The following is a 23,324-nucleotide window of genomic DNA, read 5'->3' as shown; positions in this document are numbered from 1 at the left end:
CCTATTCGAAAAATACATATACTGTATTTTTTTTCCAGTGATTTTTAGAGAGTGGAAGGGAGGGGAAGAGAGAGGGAGAGACAGACAGACAGACAGAGAAACACATCAATGTGATTGGTTGCCTCCTGCATATGCCCAACCTTGGTTGAGAATTGAACCTGTAACCCAGGTTATGTGCCCTTGACCAGGAATCGAACCTGAGACTCTTGTGTGCTCGGGCCTAAGCTCCAACCACTGAGCCAATCCTGCTCGGGCTAAACCATTTACTCTTAAGGGTCCTTGGTTTAGGGAAGGTAGGTAGGATTTACTAGATGGCTGCAATTGCTGTATAACTGTTTGTCTCAGTTTCCCTAGTAGCTTGTCCTGCTTACTAGTCTTTCTCAGCAGGAGTCCCTAGATTCTAATACCAGATCCCCCCTGACTAGTGTGGAACTTTAAACCAATGATTTCTCCACCCAGCTTCATTAAATCATCTGTGGAATAAGGATTACCGTATCTTCTCTACTTCACCATTAGACTGGAAATGAAAGGAGCCCTTGCTTTTCTTCTCTTAACTCCTTTTCTTCTCTTAACTCCTTTTCTTCTATTCATCCCTGAAGCACTAATTCAAACATCACCTCCTCCATGAGGTCTTCCTAGTCTTTTCTGACCAGGTGGAGTTAGTGATTCATCCTCTGGGTTTCAAGAGGACCATCTCTAGCATTGTCTCGGTTTCTTTGCACTGTCCTACCACTTTCCGTTTCCTCCAGAATCAGGCAGCTATCTTAAATGGTCTTTGAACCTCCCAAGAAGCTACCAGTTTACAATTAGGAGTTCAATAAAAACCTGCTTAATGAATGATACCTGCTTCTTTGTTTGCATTTGTACATGCTTCTTACGTGATTCTGCCAAGACTGTAAGACTTGAAACCTCTTTCTATTAAAAAATCATCCTGGGATGTAAAATCATAAACAATACAAATATTATGGGGTTTTATTCCTTTCAAAAATTTAAATTTCAGCCAAGCTGATGTGGCTCAGTGGTTGAGCATCAACTCATGAACCTGGAGATCAAGGTTTGATTCCCAGTTAGGGCACATGCCTGGGTTTCGGGCTCGATTCCCAGTAGGAGGTGTATAGTGATTCTCTCTCATCACTGATGTTTCTCTCTCCCTTCCTCTGTCTGAAATCAATAAAAACATATATATATATATATATATATATATATATATATATTTTTTTTTTTTTTTTTTTTTTTTTTTTTTTTTAATTAAATTTCATTGGTGTGGATGAAAAGGGGCCACATACTAAACCTGACAAGCTCAGGAAAGGCCTACATGGCAGCCCTGCAAACTCAGACCTAAAGTAACCACAATGGATGGTCTGAAATTAAAACTTTTTAACTAAAAGCAGTTTATGGCGGGTAATCATGTCCTAGGCTAGAATCTTCCCTGACAAAGGTCAACCTTTACCTAAGCCTGCGTATTGTCTTTTGCATCTACTATGACATTCCTTTGGAACATCAGGGTAACTCCCCCTTTTCCAGATTCCCCCACAGGGCACAACCAGTGCACCAGAGTCGACCACAAATCCTCTCATTGTTATTGTTATCATGTTAATTGTTGACTGTTAACTATCCTGTACCCGCCTTTGTAAAAGAAATAATGTTGTCTATCATTTTAGTTTCTATCCAATCCCAGAGGCTTCCCCCTCCCACTTTGCTTTTTCCCCACCTCCCGTAATCTATCACCAATGAATTTCATGTAACCCACATAATTGTAATGTATAAAATAAGGTGCAAAACTGCCATTCCCTGGAGCATTATCTCAATCCGCTGAGATTTTGCTTTCCAGCAACCGTGGACAGTTTGGCTGAAATAAACTCACAAAAATTCTCTATAGGTTTGACTATTTCTTACGTTGACTTTTACTTGGTGTAGAGCAGCAGGATTCCAAAGCAGCTCACCCAGGACCACCCTGAGGACCTGGACCTGGTGCTAAGATCCAGCAAAGGGCCCACTGAGCCTGCCAGCTCCCTGCCCATCGGGTGAACTTGGGTGAGTTGTCTCTTGGATCCAGGACCTTTCCTTGCTTGTGGCAGAAGGTCTGACTTTATTTGAGCTGTATTTTAAAGCCCAGGCTAACGTGAGACAGGAGGGAAAATGGGTGGCTGGTTTTTAACTTTGGCTTTTCTTTTTTTGTTTGTTTTTTTTTTGGTTAATCCTCACACGATATTTTTTCCACTGATTTTTAAAGAGTACGAGGAAGGGAGGGAGGGGGGGGAGAGAGAGAGAGAGAGAAACATTGATGTGAGCGAGACACATCGATTGGTTGTCTCCTGCAAGAGCCCGGACAAGGGCCAGGGATGAATCTGCCACCCAGGTATGTGCCCTGGGCTGGGAATCAAACCTGCAACCCTTCCATGTGCGGGCAGACGCTCTAACCGCTGTACCACACTGGCCAGGGCTTAACTTTGGTTTTTCAATTGGAATTGCTTTCTGAGAGTCTGAACAAATACCTTAGAAAATTTGCTCAGACTCTGCAGATATCCCCCAAAAAAACCCAAAACCTAAAGTTGACATGGGATGTTGTGCCTCCAAGGCTGGACACTCCCAGCCCCCAGCCCTCATTAATACTCCTGTTAGGAAGCCTTTACTTGCAGGTGACTTACAGAAATGGGAAGATTTAACTAGAAATGATATCACCTTTAAATGGCCAAAATGCAGCTGTCTTTGGGTGCCTAAATTAATTTTTTGCATGCAAAAATTAGAAAAATGCCGGCTCTAAAATGAAACTGAATAAATGAATGGGAATCGTATATTGACTTGGGAATTAAAAGCTTCTAAGGAGAAGCACAGATAAATTCTTAAAGAAATTAATAACAAATTTTAGAGACTGTCTCTGAACTATGCTGAAGCTAAAAATACCTGCACTCCACTTTTCCCCCTCCTGTAGCTCTTCCACTATATCCTTTGCCCTCTGAGCTTCCGTGTCTGGACTTGCCCTTCCCCCTTCTTCCTTCCCCGCTGTCTCCTCCACTCCCTCTCCCTACCGGCATAAGGGAAAGTGAGAGGAGGAATTCCAACAGCTCCCTTTGGAGAAAAGCTGGTCTCAGCTAGCGCGGAACCAGCAATTGTTCCCAATTTTATCCGGGACCCTGATGGGTTCGCAAAGAAATTTAACTGTTAGAACATGTGATCCTGGCTATTCTAACCTAGTCCAATTAATATACCTACTGGTTTCTGGGAGCAAAAGCAACAGAATTACTAAATAAGGTTCAGAAGAAAACTCCTGTAGAGAAGTCTGTCCACTTTAAGGGTTCTAGGAAACTAGAAAAACAAACAAAAGCAAGCATAAGGTTGCTCCAAGGGTGTTTCCCCTTCTCACTGACCGTTTGGGAGGAGTTGAAATCATCATAAAAAGGGAAGACACTGAGGCCCCTGTAAATACTGGGGCTACTTTATTTGCTCTTAACCACACCCAACTAATTGCCTTCTCCTTCAGGGTAAAGCTTCTGTACAAATGACAGGAATATTTAACCAATGTCTGTTTTTAAATCAAAACCTGTTTCCTTCCAACTAGGGAATGTTATGGGACAATATATATCTTTGCTAATCAAATCTGCCCCGATTCACCTGATAGAGTAAGATTTGTGGTGTGTTTTTTAATCAGTGATGCTCAGATATGCTTTTTCCAGAAGGGTAATATTGTATTTTTAACTATATATATATATCTATTGATTTCAGAGAGAGGAAGGGAGAGAGAGAGAGAAACATCAATGATGAGTCATTGATTAGCTGCCTCCTGCACAGACCCCACTGGGGAGGATCCCACTGGGGATAGGGCCCACAACCCAGGCACATCCCCTGACCAGGAATTGAATCTCGATCTCTTGGTTTGTAAGTTGATGCTCAACCACTAAACCATGCCAGCCGGACTGGAAAGGTAGTATGTATTTAGAACTAAATGAACCAGATACTCCCAAGAGGAAACTAATCTTGAGACTGACTGAATGTTTGCTCACCATCTTTTCTTCATTATCAACTTCCATGAGAGTCTGAGAGACTGCTTAACTGGGTATAACTGGATACCTGCCCTACTCAGAATGGCCCAAAACAGTCCAGAGACTTGCAGAGATGCCTCTAACTCTCGTATTGCTACGTGTCTCTCTACAGATGGGCAATCAGTCCACAGTGCCTTGAGAGTCCCCTTTTGGGGTACATACTCACCAGCTGGGAGAAATTTGACCCTGAGAAAAAGGCTAATCTTTTGCAACACCGCCTGGTCCCAATCTAAAGTGAGCAATGGAGAGGTTTGACCATTAATTTTAATACTATCTTGCAGATAGGACCTGTTTAACCATTCCCAAGGAAAATGGACAGAGGTTCCATATATCTAAAAGTCTTTATGGCTCTCAGAGGCTACCCTAAGCTATATGCTATCTACAAATTAGAAAAACTTGCCCAAATGGGAAGAAACGTTCCAAAAAATGGGTAAATGGATTTGTCAGTCCCTTGTTGAGGTATTAAAGTACTGTCCTTTTTTTAACAAATGCAGTCTTTACAGGGCCAAAGGTGTGGTTCCAGAACAGCTAAAGCCCACTAAGTCCTTTTACCTTCCCCAGACCTCTCCTATTCATCTCCAGAGGCTTATAGATAATTGGCTTTATGAAACCAAAGTCCCAAGATCTTTGAAATACAAATATCTGGTCTCCACCAAAAACTCTTGTCTGGGCCATTTTTTAAAATACAAATTTCTGGAAGCTGATTCTTAACAAAAGGAGAAAAACACCTTAGCCACCTAAGCAAATCACTTTAATTTATTTCAACTATTCCTTTCTAAATTAGTAAATTTTAATAATTAAAGTTATTGGATATCTAGATATTTTGAAATAACATGAAATGCTGAAACACTGATTGCTAAACAAATCTTAAGTTTGCCTGCTTCTTGGCTTTTTATTGCAGGAAGTCGGTAGAGTGGATTTGGAGCTGTTGATGAATGTCTTGTGCTTTGTTGAAGGTGTCTTTCTTGAAAATGAGGTTCATAAACATCAATCTAAGGAATGCTCGTTGTTTACTTTTTTGGTCTTCATTGGAAATCGAGGCTTCTAAGAGTTAAAAGTTCAAATTATGTTGGAAAGAAATTATATGATTTTGGTAATAGAAGGCAGAAGGTATAGAGATACATTTTTGCAGGACAAGATTGTTATTGATTTATTCTAATAATGGTTATTTCTAAATGGATAAGAAAGTCTGTGGAAACTGTAGAAAGGTTTGTAAAAGGTTTTGAAGACTATAAAAGTTTGTGAAAGTTAGCCCAGCTCTCTCCTGTTGCTTAATTCCTTAGATTAGAGCCAAGACTTTCTTTGGTTCCACCATTCATTCACAGCCCTTGAAGTTTTGAGTCTCAACAGGGCTTCCTGCTTGGTATTTAGGAACTTTCCTTACCTTGTCTAGTCTTCTTAAAAGTCACCAAAAGCAAATGAGAAAAATCTTGCATCTTCTCTACAAAAAGTAACAATTCGGGTCATATGTATGGTCTTTATGTGTTTGTCTGTGTATTATATGTGGTGTGTTTTCTGCCTCTGGATGACAATCCTAAGGGTTGATGTTTTATTGGCCCTAAGGAGGTTAAATACTTAATTTAATATAGGTTAAGCATATCATAAGGTACAAGTGACGGCAGACAAAAAAGGAGACCATAATAGGCTTAATAAAAATTATGATAAAACATGGAAAGGGGTTTTTGGTTGGCTGGGATGCTTATTCCCCTCAGACCCTTCCTTCTCTAGTATTAAACATGGTCTGTTCTTAATCCATGCTACTGGTTTAATACTATTGCTTTTGTTCCTGGTATGTGCATGTTATACTAGATGCAGAATGACAAAACTTAAGACAAGCAGCAAAAAGGACTGGGATCATGTTAGCTCAAAAATCAGAAACGATCCAGAATATTTTTTAACAAGGACATATAGGATCTGACTGTCTCCCATTCGCCTGTCTTTTTATTTTTAATAATAATAATTTGATCTTGAATGCCATCTAAGGTTACAGTCTTGCCCCATCGCCAGTGGCCCACCCTGTTCAGCAAGACAAATGCTGACACAGACGCCCTACGAATGAGCTTTCCTAGCACCGTGGGACCCCTTTATCCAACCCAAAGGTTGGTCATCAGCACATCTTTGGACTGATACATGACCAAAAGGGGGACACGTGGACGAAAGGGGCGGTCACACACCAAACTTGACAAGCTCAGATAAGGCCTGCATGGCAGCCTTGCAAACTCAGACCTAAAGTAACCACAAAGGATGGTCTGAAATTAAAACTTTTTAACTTAAAGCAGTTTATGGCAGGCAGTCATGTCCTAGGCTAGAATCTTCCTTGACAAAGGTCAATCTTTACCTAACTAAGCCTGTGTATTGTCTTTTGCATCCATATAACATTCCTTTGGAGTGTCAGGGTAGCTCCCCTTTTTCCAGATGCCCCCGAAAGGGCACGACCAGGGCACCTGGGTGGAGACCATAAGTCCTCTCATTGTTACTGTTAGGTTAATCATTGACTGCTACCTATCCTGTACCCACCTTTGTAAAAGAAATAATGTCTATCATTTTACTTTCTATCCAATCCCAGAGGTTCCCCCCCCCATTTGCTTTCTCCCACCTTCTTAATCTATCACCAATGGATTTCACATAGCCCACGTACCTCTCTTGATTGTAACGTTTAAAATAAGGCGCAAAACCGACATTCTCCGGAGCTTTATCGCAATGCCCTGAGATTTTGCTTCCGGGCAATTGTGGACAGTTTGGCTCAAATACACTCGCAAAAATTCTCTATAAGTTGGAACGCTTCTTACATTGATATTGAGGTATCTTTTTAATATGAGAACATGTGTTTCGACGGGGGAGGGGGCATAGTCTCCAGGACTTTAGCGAGTACCTGGCTCTTTAAAATGCTCCACAGATGTGTGCTAAAAAATTAAAACGGCAATCTTTAAAGCTTTAAACGATGCACGACAAACTCAAGCTATGCGGGCAGTTTCCAAGATTGGATATAAAGATTTACCTGGGACTCAGACGAGGAAAATGAGCAAAAATTGACAGCAAAAGACATCAGTTGGGCTTTTTCAAAAACTTCCCTTAGAAACAAGACCAAATTGCTAAGTGTGCCTTCTAAACGGCCTGGAGGGACTGCCACGGCGAGGCTTCCGTCCTACGGCCCCGGCCTGCCCCGGCCGCCGGCCGCAGCAGGCCCCGCGTCCGTGTCCGGCCTCCTCCGGCAGGAGCTCGGCGTCGGGGCGGCGCGGGCTGCAGGGAGCAAGCAGGCCAGGCCCCCCCGAGCCGGCTCCGCCGCGCAGCCCTGGCCGCCACCCCGGATCTTGGGGGCCCTGGGACCTACGGACGCCGGAACCCGGTACCAGGGGCGTGGGTGCAGCGGAGCATGATAGCTACCGTACCGCCCAGCTGCGAGGCCCGGGGGACAGGCGGAAGTTGAGGGCGCTTGACTCTGCTGGGGGAACATTGCCTGGGTGGCACCTTCCTGCTCGCGACTCCGCCCCCTCCAGAGGGGCTCGGCTGGAGAATTCAAGATGGAGTCCCTGAGTCGAGCTGGACAGGAGATGAGCTTAGCGGCCCTGAAGCAGCACGATCCCTACATCACCAGCATCGCAGACCTCACGGGCCAGGTTGCTCTGTACACCTTCTGCCCTAAAGCCAACCAGTGGGTGAGTGCCGCCGGGCCACTGAGGTCTACCGTCCTGCCACCGCCTCTTAAAGGGGCCGCGCAGACCGCCTGGGTGGGGGGTGATGCCGGAGGCTGGGCCGACCGTGAGGAGGCCAGGGGCTGGAGGACCTGGCCGGCGCCTGAGGGGTGTCGGGGGCCCGGGGATTGGTGAAGAGGGGGTAGAGAAGTAGGCCCAAGACATCCCAGGGAAAAGCCGACAGACGGGAGGAGAAGCAGTCCCTTGGGGAGGATTGGAGGAGAAGCAGTCCCTTGGGGGCTGGTCCGGGGACGTGGGTGATCTGCCTGCCTTGCTGATGTGTTAGGGATATGAGACTGGTGAGGTCAGAAAGGTGCCAGAAAGATTGAGGGTTATTAGATAAATTACAAATACATAACCCATAAAGTAAACGCTCCTCCTCCCCCCTGCAACAGATTCATAAATAAGAGCCCCCTTCGCAGAGGTCATTTGGATTTAAAGACTGAAATCCAGTTAGTTTCAGTGCTTGGAAGAGAGGTGGTAGGGATAAGCCCGGCTTTTATCGAACTACACTGTGTTTCCAGAGTTCTGGAAAAGATTTCAAGGCACTTAAAAGGGCTTCCATGTTCATTGGATTCCCTTGAAACCTTTGGAAAAGAGACCCAGTAAGTGCGTCTCGGCCCAGCTGGTGATGTCATCCCTGAATGCTCCCATCCGACTAAATACTTTTTGGCTTTTCTGCACGGGAGGGGGTCCTAAAAAGTTACATTCGGTCTGTTCCTTGACTTGTTGACCCTTGTTTGAAGCTTCCTTCATTGCTTTAATAATATAATTTCCTGTTTCCTAGTAATTGATCCTTCTTTAACTCATTCAGCTATAGGTTTTATTTACACTTAGAAAATAATCCGTAAATGTTTGATGAATTGAATTTATAAATCACTGACATTCACATTTCAGTAAGAAATATCATACTAGCAAAACAATGAAACATAGCACAGTCTTTACAATATAATACAGATATAAGTTACATTTAACCAATAATTTTGTGAAAATCATTTGGCATTTATAAAGTTGATTCAGATGAAGACAGTTGTCAAAATTATCTTGCTTTAGATCTTTCCTTCACCTCCTGGAAGAGGAGGAGATATGGGAAGCCACAAACTATAGATTGTCTTTTTTTTAAGTGTAACTGTTTTTAGAAAACATTGGCTTAGTTTGAATTGTTATAATTTTTTCCTTGGTCTACATATAAATTTGTGAAATATAAATTGCAGACAAATGTTAAATACTTGGGGCAGGGACTTACTTACTAACAAACTTTTGTTTCTGATTTTTCACAAACTTTCAATATTTTGGGATTTTAATTGTGGCATTCTGCTTTAAATATGAGATACAAGCTATAATAACCTGAGTTGAAAAATAGCCTGCCATTGTTTGTTCATTTGGATTATGGCACACAGAGTATAACCAGAATCTTTTCTCTTTATTTTACTGTAAGTTGTGACTTTGCACAGTGTTTTTAGGGGCAAATTTTTCTTTCACTGTGAGACAGTTAGTTGATTACCAATTTCTTATACTAATAACATTTGAAAGTCAAGAAGGAAACGTTCCATGATGATATTTAAGCTAGGCAATCAGGATGATAAATATTTTCAAAAATATTTTTATTCCAACAAATTAAATTTGATATGACATTTAAGGTTTTCTAACAGTTTGTTGATTACATTAAAATATTTAGGTCTTATCTAGGCTGTGAACTGCTGACTAACAAGGTTTTTTGGTGTGTGTTTTTAACGTTGCAACGTTTAAGACCTAAATACACTGTTGGCACAGCAAATGAAAAATGGTATGAGTTGTACTTTCTTAATCAAAACATTTCAGTTCAAACTAAAAAAAAATTTTTTTAATTGTAAGACCTACAATAATTACATTAAGGCAGAGTATATTTTTCAGTTTTCATGATTCTTCAACAAAGTTCTAAAACTAACAAACTGTGTTTGACAGTAATTTTTAACTAGCCACATTTGCTACTCATGAAATATATCAAAGCCCCCCAATGATGAAACAAAGTATGCTATAAGGTAAAATTTCCACTTTTTTCCCTACTAACTTTGATAAACTTTAAAAGTGAAGAAATTGCTGTATACAGGACCTTGCCTTTAAAAGTAAGAAATCTGGCTAAAACACTTTACCTTAAAAAGTGAAAGCTGCCCTACCCAGTTTGATTCAGTGGTTAGAGCGTTGGCCAGTGGACAGAAGAGTCCCAGGTTTGGTTCTGGCCAAGGGCACATACCTCTGTGGCAGGCTCGATCCCCAACCCCATGCAGGGCACCTGCAAGAGGCAACCAATCGATGTGTCTCACAGTGATCTCTATCTCCCCCGTCCAATCTCTGAAAAGCAATGGGAAAAATATCCTCGGGTGAGGATTAAAAAAAAAAAAAGTGAAAGCTAATTCTAGGATTTTCTCCTTTAGATTTTTAAAAAGAATAAGAAAAATGCTGCAGATATAGGCATGTTGCTGGGTTGAACATTGCATTACATTAATATGCATCCATAGCATAGAAAGGATACAAAAGAAATTGGTAACAGTAGTTTGTGGAGTAAGAGAGACTCTTAACTTGACCTGTTCAAAAGTGTTTAATTTTAAAATAAATAGGTTGATCTTAAACATGAAGTATTTATTTTCCTTTGGAATATTTGGGTTTGCATTATGGGGGGGAAACTAATTGTTTCATTCTCTGTTGTAGGAGAAGACTGATATAGAAGGGACCTTATTTGTATATCGAAGGTAAGCTTTAAAAAAAAATTTTTTTTTAATCTGATGGTGAACAATGTCATATGAAGTGGTTCAATACTGTTGTACATTTGTCTTTGGAACCTTCCTGCTTGACCCTTCAAGTTTTCATTCATCTGTGGCTGTGAGATCCTAACCCAAGTTATTGTCTCCTCTTAGAGCCTTCCTGTGATGCAGAGCAAATAGAGCTAGAACTTATTTAGGGGGGAAAAACAGTTGAGAAAAATATAATACATATCCTAGCTCTATGGAAGGTCAGTCCTGCTGTTCTGTGGTTACTAAATAGAAGGTTATCTTCTGTGACTCTGGTTCTGTCCCCTTTCCCACTCTCTCCCTAAAAGTTCTGGATTATTGTGTACAGTGTCTTTTGTAATGTGTATTTTTAATTTGATAGTCCTTTAGAAAGTCTGGATTATTCAGAATTGCACATTTTTATTTTCAACTTTTTTGACAATTATAAAATTTGATTGGTTTGCAAATTGCAAGTTTTGTGGTGTAAAAGTAACTGACAGGATACGATAGTCATGGAGTTTCTTGTTTCCCTGGAGCCCTGTTAGGTCTTTCTCTGGTTCCTTCCTTTGGATTCTAAAGCTTAGGGACTTAGCAGGAGTGATTACTGACATCTAGTTCTTTTCCTCTTTTTTGTACTATGAGTTATCTTTTAAGGATTGCCTTTCTTCATTGATGATAATTAACGAGAATTTGTCGAATATTCTCTAAATATTTTGGGGGAGAAAGGCCTTTACCCTTCACCTCCTTTACTATTCCTCATTACCAGTATAAATCTCTAGAAACTTTTAACTGTTGTTAGAACTTTAGTATCTATAATACTTGGAAAGTGCTTTTCTTGCGTTATTGTTACAGTATACAGATTCACTGATTATAGAAAATGTGAAATTTAGTATAGTGAGTAACTTGAGAGTAACTTGACTTAAAAAAATACATGGAAGCTTATGTGGTATTGATTCTAATAAAAGGAGACCAAAGAAACTCTATTTGGAAAATATGAGAACACTTTATATACCTCACACACAGCTATATCTGGATGTCAGAATATCACTTAGCAGAGACCTTCTCATAGAAGAAGCCTGGATTTGGAGTCAGAAAACCTAAAGCTGAATTCTGGTTACATTATTTGTATGACTTTGGCATAGGCCTTAATCATTCTGAGCTTGTTTCCTAATCTGTAAAACAGGATTCTAAAATCTCTCCTATGTAGCACAGAGAAAGGAATGAGAAACTATAAAGTGTTATATACATGTGGGGAGTGTCTAAAGGATCATGTACTGCCCGGCCAGCTTGGCTAAGTGGTTGAGCATCAACCTATGAACCAGGAGATCATGATTCGAGTCCCCGTCAGGGCACATGCCCAGCTTGCAGGCTCTATCCCCAGTGGCGGGGGGTGCAAGGAGGCAGCCAGTCAGTGACTCTCATCATTGATGTTTCTCTCTCTCTCTCTCCCTTCCTTTCTCTGAAATCAATAAAGACATATTTTTAAAAATATATACATATGGATAGTCTGACTCATAGGAATAGAAATATTTAAGAAAAAAAATTTTTTAAAGGGTCATATGCGGAATCACCCTGGTATGGGAACCAAGGATGCTTCTTATTGTAGGATTTGAGGCTTTTTCTGTCTAATTCAGGAGAACTATGGAAAGACCTGTTTGATATAAGAAAAATCATTATTGTATTGTCAGACAGTCACCATATTTAAAATAAATGATTTTTTTTATTGAGCAATGTTTATTGAACATCTACTGTGTGTCTATCTTAGGATACATGTGGGGAAAAAATAAGACATATACCCTATTTGCATGGAACATACATTCTAATGGAGAAGGACAAGTATAAAAAATAATAAGTGGTATGGAAAAAGAGAGAGGAGGGTTAGAGGTATTGAGCTTGGGAGCACTGAAAAGGGTAGTTCTCAGGTAGGCCTCATTAAGAAAGTGACATTTGAGCAAAGGTTGTGGGAGATGAGGTAACTGTAGATTCTGGACAAGTGGTCCAGACAGAGAGAGGTATTTAGACAGAGCGTCAAGATGCTCGGTGTGGCTGGAGCAGGAAGAGCAAGGGAAGAGGCATAGGAAATGAAGGGAATGGGGTGGGGGGCACATATCAGCTAAGGCCTTATGGCCTTAATAAGGATTTTGGCCTTAACTCTGAGGGACCGAGTCCTTGGAAGCTTCCGAGAGGAAGAGGGTTATGATCTGACTTAAATTTTTTTGTTTACAATTTTAAATGCTAATAATATTATGTGATGCAATAATGTATTTCATTCTTAGAAATGGAAATAAAGAAGTAGATAACATTTCTGCAAACTAACAGTTACTACAGATTTTTTCTTCTTCTTTTAAATCTAAGGTCAGCTTCACCTTACCATGGTTTTACCATTGTGAATCGATTGAATATGCACAATCTTGTTGAACCAGTGAATAAAGATTTGGAATTTCAGCTCCATGAACCATTTCTTCTGTATAGAAATGCAAGCTGTGAGTATATCTGTTTTATTACAGTTCATATATTTACAGTTCAAGTTGGGTGACTTTAGTTTCTATCAGCACATTATTTTTGGAGTTTTAAGTTACAAAAAATTTGGTGTATGCTCTTTTATAGTTATAAATCAGTCTCAGTAAAATCAAATCTTTTAAATTGGGCTTCTAAAATTGAAACACTTTTGTATACAATAACTTATGTTATTTTACTTAACTATACTATTTCATATACTAGCATTACATTATATTTCTATCGTTTGCTTTATGAAGGTAAGTTCCACCCTTTGTTTTTTATGTGACACTGAAATATTGGCTGCTCATGCCCATGAGCAGTAGAACTTAATTTGAGAGACACAAGATGGGGACAGACACTGATACATCTGTCCCCAAAGGAAGTACTATCTTTGCCCTGATAGTGGTATTTTTCAGTCTATTTGTTTAGTTGAGTGTCTGCTGGGTACAAGTGCTGGGCCAAGAGGTACTGTACTTTAATGTTGATGATACAATAACCTGTGTGGGGCCCCAGTCAGTCGGGCTCAGTGGTTAGAGCGTCAGCCCTCGAACTAAAGGGCCCCGGGTTCAGTTCCAGCCAGGGGCATGTACCTTGGTTGCACGCTCTATTCTCGGCCCTGGTTGGGGTGCATGCTGGAGGCAACCAATCTATGTGTCTCTCTCACATCATTGTTTCTCTCTCTCCCCCCCCTTCCACTCTCTCTAAAAAGCAATGGAAAAAATATCCTCTGTGAGGATTTTAAAAAGTTATAATAATAACCTGTGTGGAGTAGGCAGGCAGTTAAGTCAGCTGAGACTCAGAGGTGAGTGGCAGCTGCTCAGTTGGAGAGTGAGGATAATAACTTTTTTTTTGCTTCATAGTCCAGGGTTCTTTCAGGCATTTTATAGGCTCTTAATAGTGGTTGGATATAGCCAGCAAAGCTAGAGTGGTCCATTCAAGATGTAATGTACTGAAAAGTATCCAGTGCTTGGTTTCTGTATTTCAATATTACCCATATTGCTGTAGCTATCATCTAAGGAAATTGCTGGAGAGAAATGTTGCCTCTGACTTAAAAAGTAAAAGTTACTATGCTTGAATTTCACTTGACTGGGAGGTAACTGGAATTGGGGGAATGTCTTCAGTATAAAATATAAAAAGCTATTAGAAATTATGCATCTTTTAATTCCCTGAATGAGAAATGGTGAGGTCTATTTTGAAGCTGGAAGCCCCAGATTCTTTTCCCTAACTCCCTTGCATCTAAGTGAAATGGAATCTATTTTCAATAAACTATTTGTCCAGGTAATTGAATTACCTCTGAGAGTTTAATTTCTGTGGGCGTACTGGAAATGCCTTTTAATACCTATTAGTTCTGATGGATTTCTTGAAACTAATATTAACAGTAGAATTATTTTAGATGGCTGGGGTTTTTTTTGTGCTGAACAGTCTATTAAAGGAAAATTCTGCAAAGGAACACATCCGTTTTTTTAAAAAAAGGGAAATCGTCTTAATTCTGCTCCTTACTACCTGAAAACTTAATGTAGCTATTGCTTCTAAGAAAAATTTGATCATTAAAATAGTCAGTAGGGAGAATTATCAGAGGCCAATGGACTCCACTACCATTTAGTATAAGCCTAAAGTTCCTTTAAAGTTGAAAGTGCAACATAACACAAATATAATGAAACCTTGATTAACCAGAAGTAACTAATCAGAGTTTCAGTTATCTGGAAATATTTCTATGTCTGTGTGGAAGAAATGAAGGCAAACTATAAGAAAGCAAGCTAATGTTAGATTTTATTTTGTGAAAATCTAGCAAATAACTTTAAGTGTTACCTGGGGTCAGTATGAAAATCTCAATATTCTCTAACTTTTAACCCCAGAATAGTATCAATGTCATGGTTAATTTGTTGTAATGTTAAGATGTTAAATCATCAGGAGTGTTTATTATCTTAGATTATTGTTGAGCAGAAAAGTGCACTAATGCATTTTGTTTTAGAGATTTTCAACAAGAGGTTGAAACAAAGGTTTCTTTAATTGAACAGAAAACTCACTTAACCAGGTCATTTCATTTCCCAGTTAAGAGAGCTCTGAATTATCTCCTAAAGGCCTTACAGTTTCTGATACTGCTAATTAGAAATTCAGGAACACATCAGCTTGTTTTCAGGCTAGAGAAAGGCCTGAAAAGGTCAAGTACAACACTGTGGTTATATTAGAAACAGTCTAGGAAAGGAGCTTGGGGGAATATTTAAAGGAATAGATGTATCAAGGAGAAGTGACAAGACAGCATAAAGTGATCTGGGAGTGTTAGGGCCTCTCTTGACTAGTGTATGTCTTGTCTGTCTCATCTTAAAAGTAGAAAGTCTTGTCAGGTTAGCAAGCCGTTGAGTTGTTCAGGGATTTGTTCTTTAAATAAAAAGTTAATTAGTGTCTGATTGTGTATACAGGTAATTATGCCTGATTCTGTAGCTGCTCTTCTGTCATTTTCCTATGGGAAATAACCAAGACACCTGACCCATTCTACTCAAGTTCCACCTTCAGATCCAACTTCTTTCACTGAAATCAATTTTTAGAGTTAATGTAATAGAAAATTGAACTATAACTTTTTTCTAGTTCTAAATTGTTTTATTTATTTTATTTATACAAAATGCTCACCACCATCACACCCCCCAGGAAAAGGTAAAATCTCACAGAGAAAATGCTAACCCTAGTCAAGGGCTTAGGTTTGGTGATTCTCTTGAATCTTTCAGAAGCAGCACATATACACACACACACACACACACACACACACATATATATATATTTAAAAATCTATATTTATATTTTATATAATATGTATATATTATATATATTTACATACCTATTTTAAGTATTTTTTAATTGACTTCAGAAAGAGGAAGGGAGAGAGAGAGAGAAACATCAGTTATGAGAGTCATCCGTCTGCTGCCTCCTCCACCACTCCTCCTGGGGATCGAGCCTGCAACCCAGGCACGTGCCCTGACCGGAAATCAGACTGGGAATCAAACCACGATCTCATGGATCATAGATCGATGCTCAACCACTGAGCCTCATCAGCCGGGCTAGAAGCAGTATATTTTTAAATACTGTGCAAGGGCCTTTTGGGAACCAGAGGACCCCAGTGGGGCTTCAGTGAGGGTTGGGGAGACTGCAGATTCTGTAGTTACTGAGTAAAAATGATATTCCAAGCACCTTATTTCCGATTCTAGGTCTGTTGAGCTTCAAAGCCAAAGTTCTTTCTGTCCCCCTGCAACAATGAAATTGCTGTATCAATCCACGTTCCAGAGCATAGCCATCTAGGAGATCTCTGATGTTGGAAGTGTTCTATATCAATACCATTCCCATATAGCAGGCACCAGCCACATGTGACTGTTGAGCATTTGAAGTGTGGCTAGTGCAACAAAGGAAATTTTTTTCTTTTCCTTAATTTAATTTGGTCAATTCATATTTAAATAGTCATATGAGGCCAGTGACTGCCATATTGGACAATGGATATCTAAAGCATGAATCCATGTTCAGCCACACCCTTTTATTGTGCCATACCTGAATTGAACAAGCACTGGGGACAGTTTGAATTAGATTTTTATGCCTTCCATTTAGTCATTCCTTTTTAAAGTTTATAAATGATTTCTAGATACAAAGGCTGCAGAAGATATTCCTGAGGGTGGCTTTTTGCCATGGCAACACTCTTGGCATGGAATTTAGTTTGTAGACAAGAATTCTATTCTAGGCTTTGCATTTTACCAACTGTAACCTTGGATAAATCACTTAAACCACTGTTCTCTCCTGCTTGTCTTAAAAGGGCATCATATATGTGAAGATACTTTGTCAAGCACTTAAAGATATAAAATATTATAGCTGTCTCCATCTTGGACTCAAGCCAAATGATCTTATTAGTGAAAGAGTCATAAGGACTTGGATGTTATCCAGGTTCTTTTATCACCCAAGCTCACAGTGTGCGTCTTCCCATCCCTTCTGACTAGGGCCATGACAGGCTGGGACTCTGCTTATCTTTACAGATATTTTCAGATGTTGTAGGGGCCATTACTAGACAGCCTGAGCTATGACAATTTGAAAATATAAATATGTTAAATGGGAAATCTTAGGACACATTTTTTTAAACTCAGCAGAAGCATTTCAATTACAGTTGACATACAATATTATATTAGTTTTAGGTATACAGCATAGTGATTAGACATTTATGTAACTTAGGAAGTGATCACCCTGATAAGTCTAGTACCCATCTGCATGGCATTCATTTTTGTCAGAATACTGGAACACAGCACCCTCCTGACTAAAACTTTATTTTTATGTAATAAATGTTTAATTTCCCTAAAAAAACATTGATGAGGGTTTTTATTTTATCTATGAATAGTTGAAAGAAACGGTTCCTTTGCTGTGTAAACATATGCATTACTACCAATCTGCTGATCTTCTGTTTTCATTTGTAAACAGTCCATTTTACTAACTGGATTATAAAATCATTTTTTTTGTAGACTCTAAACCTCTAGGAGTTCTGAGGCATAAGCACGTCAAGGAAAATATCCTTCAATTCTGTCCAGCAATAGCATGACAGAAAAACCGTCTTCCTACAAACATTTAGAAATGCTGTATAAAATATTAAATGCATAGCTTAGCCAAAAGGGAAATAGCAGACATTGCAATGGGCCAGTATCAAAGCAAAGACTAAAAGCTAAACTGGGAAGCCTGTGAGCTGACACTGGCTGCCAGCTGTTAGGGGCTTTTGGGGATGGGGAGCTCTCATTAATATAAGGACTCCATTGTAATTATATGGGATCAGGAGATAAGATCTTGCTTGAGTCCTAATGAGGTGCAGAGTTGGAGCTGAGACATGCATGCCAGCATACAGCCAGGTCCCCTAATAAGCTACATAATAATAAACTAGAAAGATATTTGCCCACCAGTCTAGGGAGATAACAGGCAGGCTTATCTGTCTCAGTCGGGGCTGTGAGTTAGAGGGCAAATTTCTTCCCTAAAAGTAATAACCATGAGCCCGGCCAGTGTGGCTCAGCAGTTGAGCATTGACTTATGATCCGGGAGATCGAGGTTTGATTCCCAGTCAGGCCTCATGCCCAGGTTACAGGCTTGATCCCCAGTAGGGGCATGCAGGAGGCAGCCAATCAATGACTCTTTCATGATTGATGATTCTCTCTCTCTCTCCCCCTTCTTCTCTCTGAAATCAATAAAGATACTTAAAAAAAAAAAGGAACCATGGGACTTCTCTCATTCAGCTTTGGAGTTTCAGTTATACCATTATTTGGTGTATTTTGTACTCAGGCCAAAAAAATTAACATAAAAATTAATCCTCAACTGGAGAGTATTCTAAAAGACCTGGCCAAAGCAAATGCAAAACCCTTCTGGAGGGACACATTCTTAACCCAGATTTCCCAGGGTTCTCATAAGCTTCATGGTCCAGAATTACTACTAAATGTACAAGGAAATAATTCGCGGTCAATAAGAGGTAGGATACAACAAACAGCCGGATTAGCCAAACCTTGCAAAAACTTTAATGAAATGATTGGTCTTGGCCAGTGTGGCTCGGTTGGAACATCGTCCCACACACCAAAAAGTTGCAAGTTTGATCCCCAGTTGGAGTGAGTACAGGAGGCAACTGATCAATATTTCTGTCTCACATCAATGTTCCTCTTTCTCTCCCCCCCTGCCTCCAAAATCAGTGAAATGATCAGATAGAGACTTTAATGTTAGGTGTAGATTATAAAATAAAATGACAGGTAGATATAAAAAATAACCAAGTAGAACTTCTAGAAATTAAATGTTTAATTATGGAAATAAATTCTCTACCTGGACTCAGCAATTGGAAAGAATTTTGGGAAACTGGAGACAACTGAGGAAAGTATCCGGAATGCACCCCAGAATGGAAAAGAAATTGAAAATATGACAGAAAATAGAATTGGAAAGTCTACTAGATGATAGAGAAGAATTTCAGAATGATAAATTCTAGAGAGAGGTAGTATTTGAAGAGTTTGAGAATTTTTCAGAATTTATGAAAAACATAAATCTTAGATGTAGGCAGTAGAATAAGTCACTGAGCATAGTAAATAGAAATATGTACAAACCTGAACACATAGTAAATCATCAAAGGCAAAGAGACAGCAGCAACCAAAGGCTGCCTGAGATTGCTTATTTACAAAGAGCAACAACTAGGCAGCATATTTAGTTGCAGCTACTGAGTTTGGAAGACAGGAATGATATTTTCAAGTTCTGAGGAAAACAGCAACCAACAATTCAGTAATTCAAGAGAAGAAAATGGCCCTGGCCAGGTAGTTCAGTTGGTTAGAGCATCGTCCTGATATACCAAGGTTACGGGTTCGGTCCCCGATCAGAACACATACACGCATCAACCAATGAATGCATAAATAAGTGGAACAACAAATCGGTGTTTCTCTCATCAATAAAATTTTTTTTTAAAAAGAGAAAGAACAAAATAAACACTTTTTTCAGCAAAAACAGAACTCCTATCTCCAGCAGACCCTTTTGGAAGGCACTTCTAAGGCTGCTACGGTAGCCACTAGTCATTTGTTGCTGTTGAGCACCTGAAATGTGCCTAGTAGAACTGAATTTTTAATTGTATTTAATTTAATTTTAATGGTGCAGTTCTGAAGGCTGTAATTTAAAAGTAAAGTTGAGCACAGAAATAGGAAATGAAATTTAAGAAGCAATAATGAGCAAAAAGGAGGTAAAAATAAACAGTGACTATATAAAACAATAAAATGACTAGTTTGAGTAGAGGTATTATAAAGGTGAAGCAAGAATACTAGACAGCAATAACATAAAAGTTGTGCAAACATAAAGCACCCCAAGACTGAGGTGTGATATAAGTTGATTAATCATAGACTTATTTATTTTCTTACCCTCACCCAAGGATATTTTTTCCTAGCAAGGAGGGGGTAGAGAGAGAGATATGAATGTGAAAGAGACACATCAATTGGTTGCCTCTCGCACCTGCCCTGACCAGAGCCGGGACTTGAGCCTGCAACCAAGGTACGTGCCCTTGACGGGAATTGAACCCCCAACCCTTCAGTCCTTGGGCTAACGCTCCAACCACTGAGCAAAACCCACCAGGGCTAATCATTGACTTTTAAATCAAGCTATGTGTGTTCAAAAGATTCAGGGTGACCACTGCATAATAAAAATAGGATGTCTTAACTTTTAAACTGGTCTTAACTTTTAAAAATCTTAAAACTCAAAAACCTGGAAAGGTTGAAAGTTAAGGGATAGAATGAAATGTATCAGGCAACTGTTAACCAACCAGACAAGGCTGATGTAGCTGTGTTAATCAGACATGAGATAGATTTTCAGGTAAAAACATCAGGGATAAAATTTACCACGTAATGATAAGAGGAGTAAATTACCTAGAAGATAAAATAGTTCCAAACTGGTATGTACCTAGTCTATGTCAGAAATACATATGGAATGTTAAAAATCTGCAATTATAGTGGAAGACTTTAACAGGCCACCTTTCTAAGTGATAGATAAGTAGACAACTCAGTAAGGTTATGGTGTATTTAAACAGTACAGTTAAGCTTGACTAGTGGACATGTAAAGAACCCTGCTTCCAGGAGTTCGAGAATTTGCATTTTATTCCAAGTACATATTAGAATTTTTAAAAAATTACCAGATATAGGTCACCCAGCCCAAGAAGTTAGAAAGGAAAAAGAGAAATCTGAGTTAAGTTGAAGGAAAATACAGATGAGTAGAAATTAATTGGAGAATGTAGAAATTACAACAGAACAATAGAAAGAATCCACAAAATAAAAAACTCCTCCTGGCCCTGGCCAGGTAGTTCAGTTGGTTAGAGCATCATCCCAATATGCCAAGGTTGTGAATTTGATCCCTGGTCAGGGTACATACAAGCATCAACCAATAAAGGCATAAATAAGTGGAACAACAAATCAATATATATAAAATAGTATGTATATTGCAACTAAAGGAAGAGAACACACATTTTTTTAAAACCAGAAACCACTATGAAGAACTTTTCTTCTGAAAGTGTAAAACTTAGGTTACACTAACAGTTTCCTGGGAAAACCAGCATAATAAAACTTAGGAATAAATAGATCTGAGTGGATTCATGAACAATAAAGTAATTGGGTCAATAGTTTAAAATCTCTCATCACATCCAGAGAAAATGCTGAGAGGAATGTTCTGTTCAGTAAGTCGTACTGGGACAGTTAGTTCTCCATAGAGAGACCAGCCTCTGAAAAAGCAGATACAGGATCTGTACATTTCTGACCGCATCATAGGATACTTATCTGCACAGACCACTTTTCTGCAGTGAAGAAATGACACCTCTATTTTCCACTGTTCCTTCAGCATTTGGCAAGCACCTGCTATACGCAACATACCTCACTAGTATGTTTCTCTGGGAAGGTGCCTCCCCCAAGACCAGTGTCAGGGGTCCTTTGATTTCCCTTCTGTGGGCACCTCTCAGAATGAAAGTGGTAACCTGGAATCTGTGTGTATATAGTATATACTTAAGGCTTCATTATGAAGAGCCCCAAGAATATTTTGAAAGGTGGGATCTGAGCAATTCTTTTTAAATCCAAAATTTGGTGTTAACAAAAAAGGAAAATCAAGCAAAACTGGTTTTTCTATCACAGCTAAATAGTTTACAACATAACCTGGTTAATTGAAAATATGAAGATAAAGGTTTGTGGTATCAAGTGCTGTATGCCATTTCAATTAAAACTATTGTGTAATTCTAAAGAATTTTTTTTAAGAGAGAGGAACATCAGTTTGTTGATCCACTTATTTATTCATTCTTTGGTTGATTCTTTTATGTGCCCTGAGTGAGGATCGAACCCACAACCTTAGTTTATCAGGACAATGCTCTAACCAACTGAGCTACCCGGCCAGGGAAGAAATCTATAACTGGCTATGATCAATTAATTGTAGACACCACTGCACTCAGACCAGCCTTAAAGAATTTAATTTGTCCTTAGCTTCTATTGTATTCCTAGAAAATGATAAGCAGAAGTTATAAAACTTTTATTGTCAGAACTCTCCCTTTCTGGTAAGGGTCAGGATTCTTAATGAAATATGCTACTGTATTAATCCCCATGCAATGCTTATTCCTAAAACAACACTGCTAATTAATGGTAAAAATTACGATCTGTGATTTGAGAATTTTCAGTGTAAATTTAAATGATTAGGCTAGTAATAATGAAATTCTGATCCACCAGAGAGACAAGGACAGCTCTTCATGTTTCTTCCACCCAACACCTAAAGCATGGATCACCCACTGAGGGCTACTTTTTGTATTTTAAAATGTTTTTTTATAATCCAAAAGGACTTTTGGGAAAATGAACAAAATATGCTGCTCCATAACCTGCTTAACAGCAACAGAAAATCACCATAACAAGAACAATTGAAAATAAAAATATTAATGCTTTTCAATATTTTTAAGAACTTACCTCCAAAAGCCTGTGAGAAATACCCCTTCGTTTCCGCTTCACTTACAACTTTTCCTTTATATCGGGCATCAGTCTGTTGATACAGAGCATTTTTAATTAAAATTAGATCACTAGAAAAAGCAGAGAGATTCATTTCCATAGTGTTGAAAATGCAGCCGCCAAATGGAAAGTTTTAGTAGAAGAAATACTGTAGTGTGTGCCTTTTTTTTCCCGGTTTGTCCTTTCTCAGTTCAAGGGCAAGACTCAACAGTCGAGATGGTAGGTGGCTGTTGGCATTTGGCGCAAATCTTCAGACTTTTAAAGCACAGTGCAGGAAAGTTCCTTGCAAGAGTAGTTTATAATTTGTAAAGTCAAAAAATGTGAATTCTACCTCCAAACTGAAAGAGGAATTTATAAACAATTTTAAAAGTTCCCCAGTTTGTTCTTTGTGATCTGAGTTCAGCACAGTGCTTCTTCCTAAGCCTGAGGAAAGGCAGGCAGTCTTCCACCATCAGCAGCAGCCCTGCTTGTGATGGGGTAATTCCGTAATCAGTGAAGGAGAAAGGACCTGTGGTAACTGCATTAGTCTGGTCTTCTGGACCAAGATAAGGAAAGAGCCTTGCTGTTGCCACGTTTATAGATTGAAGAGGTAAAAACACCATGAAAACATAGAGTGACTTAAACTCCAAGGCTGACCTGGTGACACTGTTAGGTCATGCATTTCAGAAATCTGTGTTGCTTTATATCTGCTGTGGACTGCTGTTTAGTATTGTAGTAGAGTCTCCACCAGGTGCCTTTTGTTAACTTTGTGAGTCCATGAGCATTTTATTTTATTTTTTTCAAAGCTTTTTTTAAGTTTTTTTGTTTTTTTAAAATAGATCTTTATTGATTTCAGAGAGAGGGAGAGGGAAAAGGAGAGGG

The 23,324-nt window shown here is 39.3% G+C and overlaps 1 protein-coding gene across 5 annotated transcripts in view; it reads left to right on the top strand.

Moving 5' to 3' along the window:
- The first annotated feature begins 7,529 nt into the window (after positions 1-7,529).
- The window catches only part of DCP1A (decapping mRNA 1A), a 48,228-nt gene continuing 32,433 nt past the window's right edge, over positions 7,530-23,324 (top strand). For 3 of the 5 annotated variants that reach the window (XM_016210213.2, XM_016210212.2, XM_016210209.2), the window contains exons 1-3: positions 7,542-7,696; positions 10,421-10,461; positions 12,835-12,962. In XM_016210213.2, the coding sequence (XP_016065699.2) occupies positions 7,562-7,696; positions 10,421-10,461; positions 12,835-12,962 (304 nt within the window). In that variant the 5' untranslated portion in view covers positions 7,542-7,561. Of the gene's footprint in view, positions 7,697-10,420; positions 10,462-12,834; positions 12,963-23,324 lie in introns of those variants that run through there. The other 2 variants (XM_016210211.2, XM_016210214.2) reach the window with 2 other exon arrangements.

The sequence above is a fragment of the Miniopterus natalensis genome, chromosome 15, assembly GCF_054644295.1.
Source record: "Miniopterus natalensis isolate mMinNat1 chromosome 15, mMinNat1.hap1, whole genome shotgun sequence".
NCBI lineage: Eukaryota > Metazoa > Chordata > Mammalia > Chiroptera > Miniopteridae > Miniopterus > Miniopterus natalensis.
Note: the sequence above shows the minus strand (reverse complement) of the source record. Positions and strands in the feature narration are given on the sequence as shown.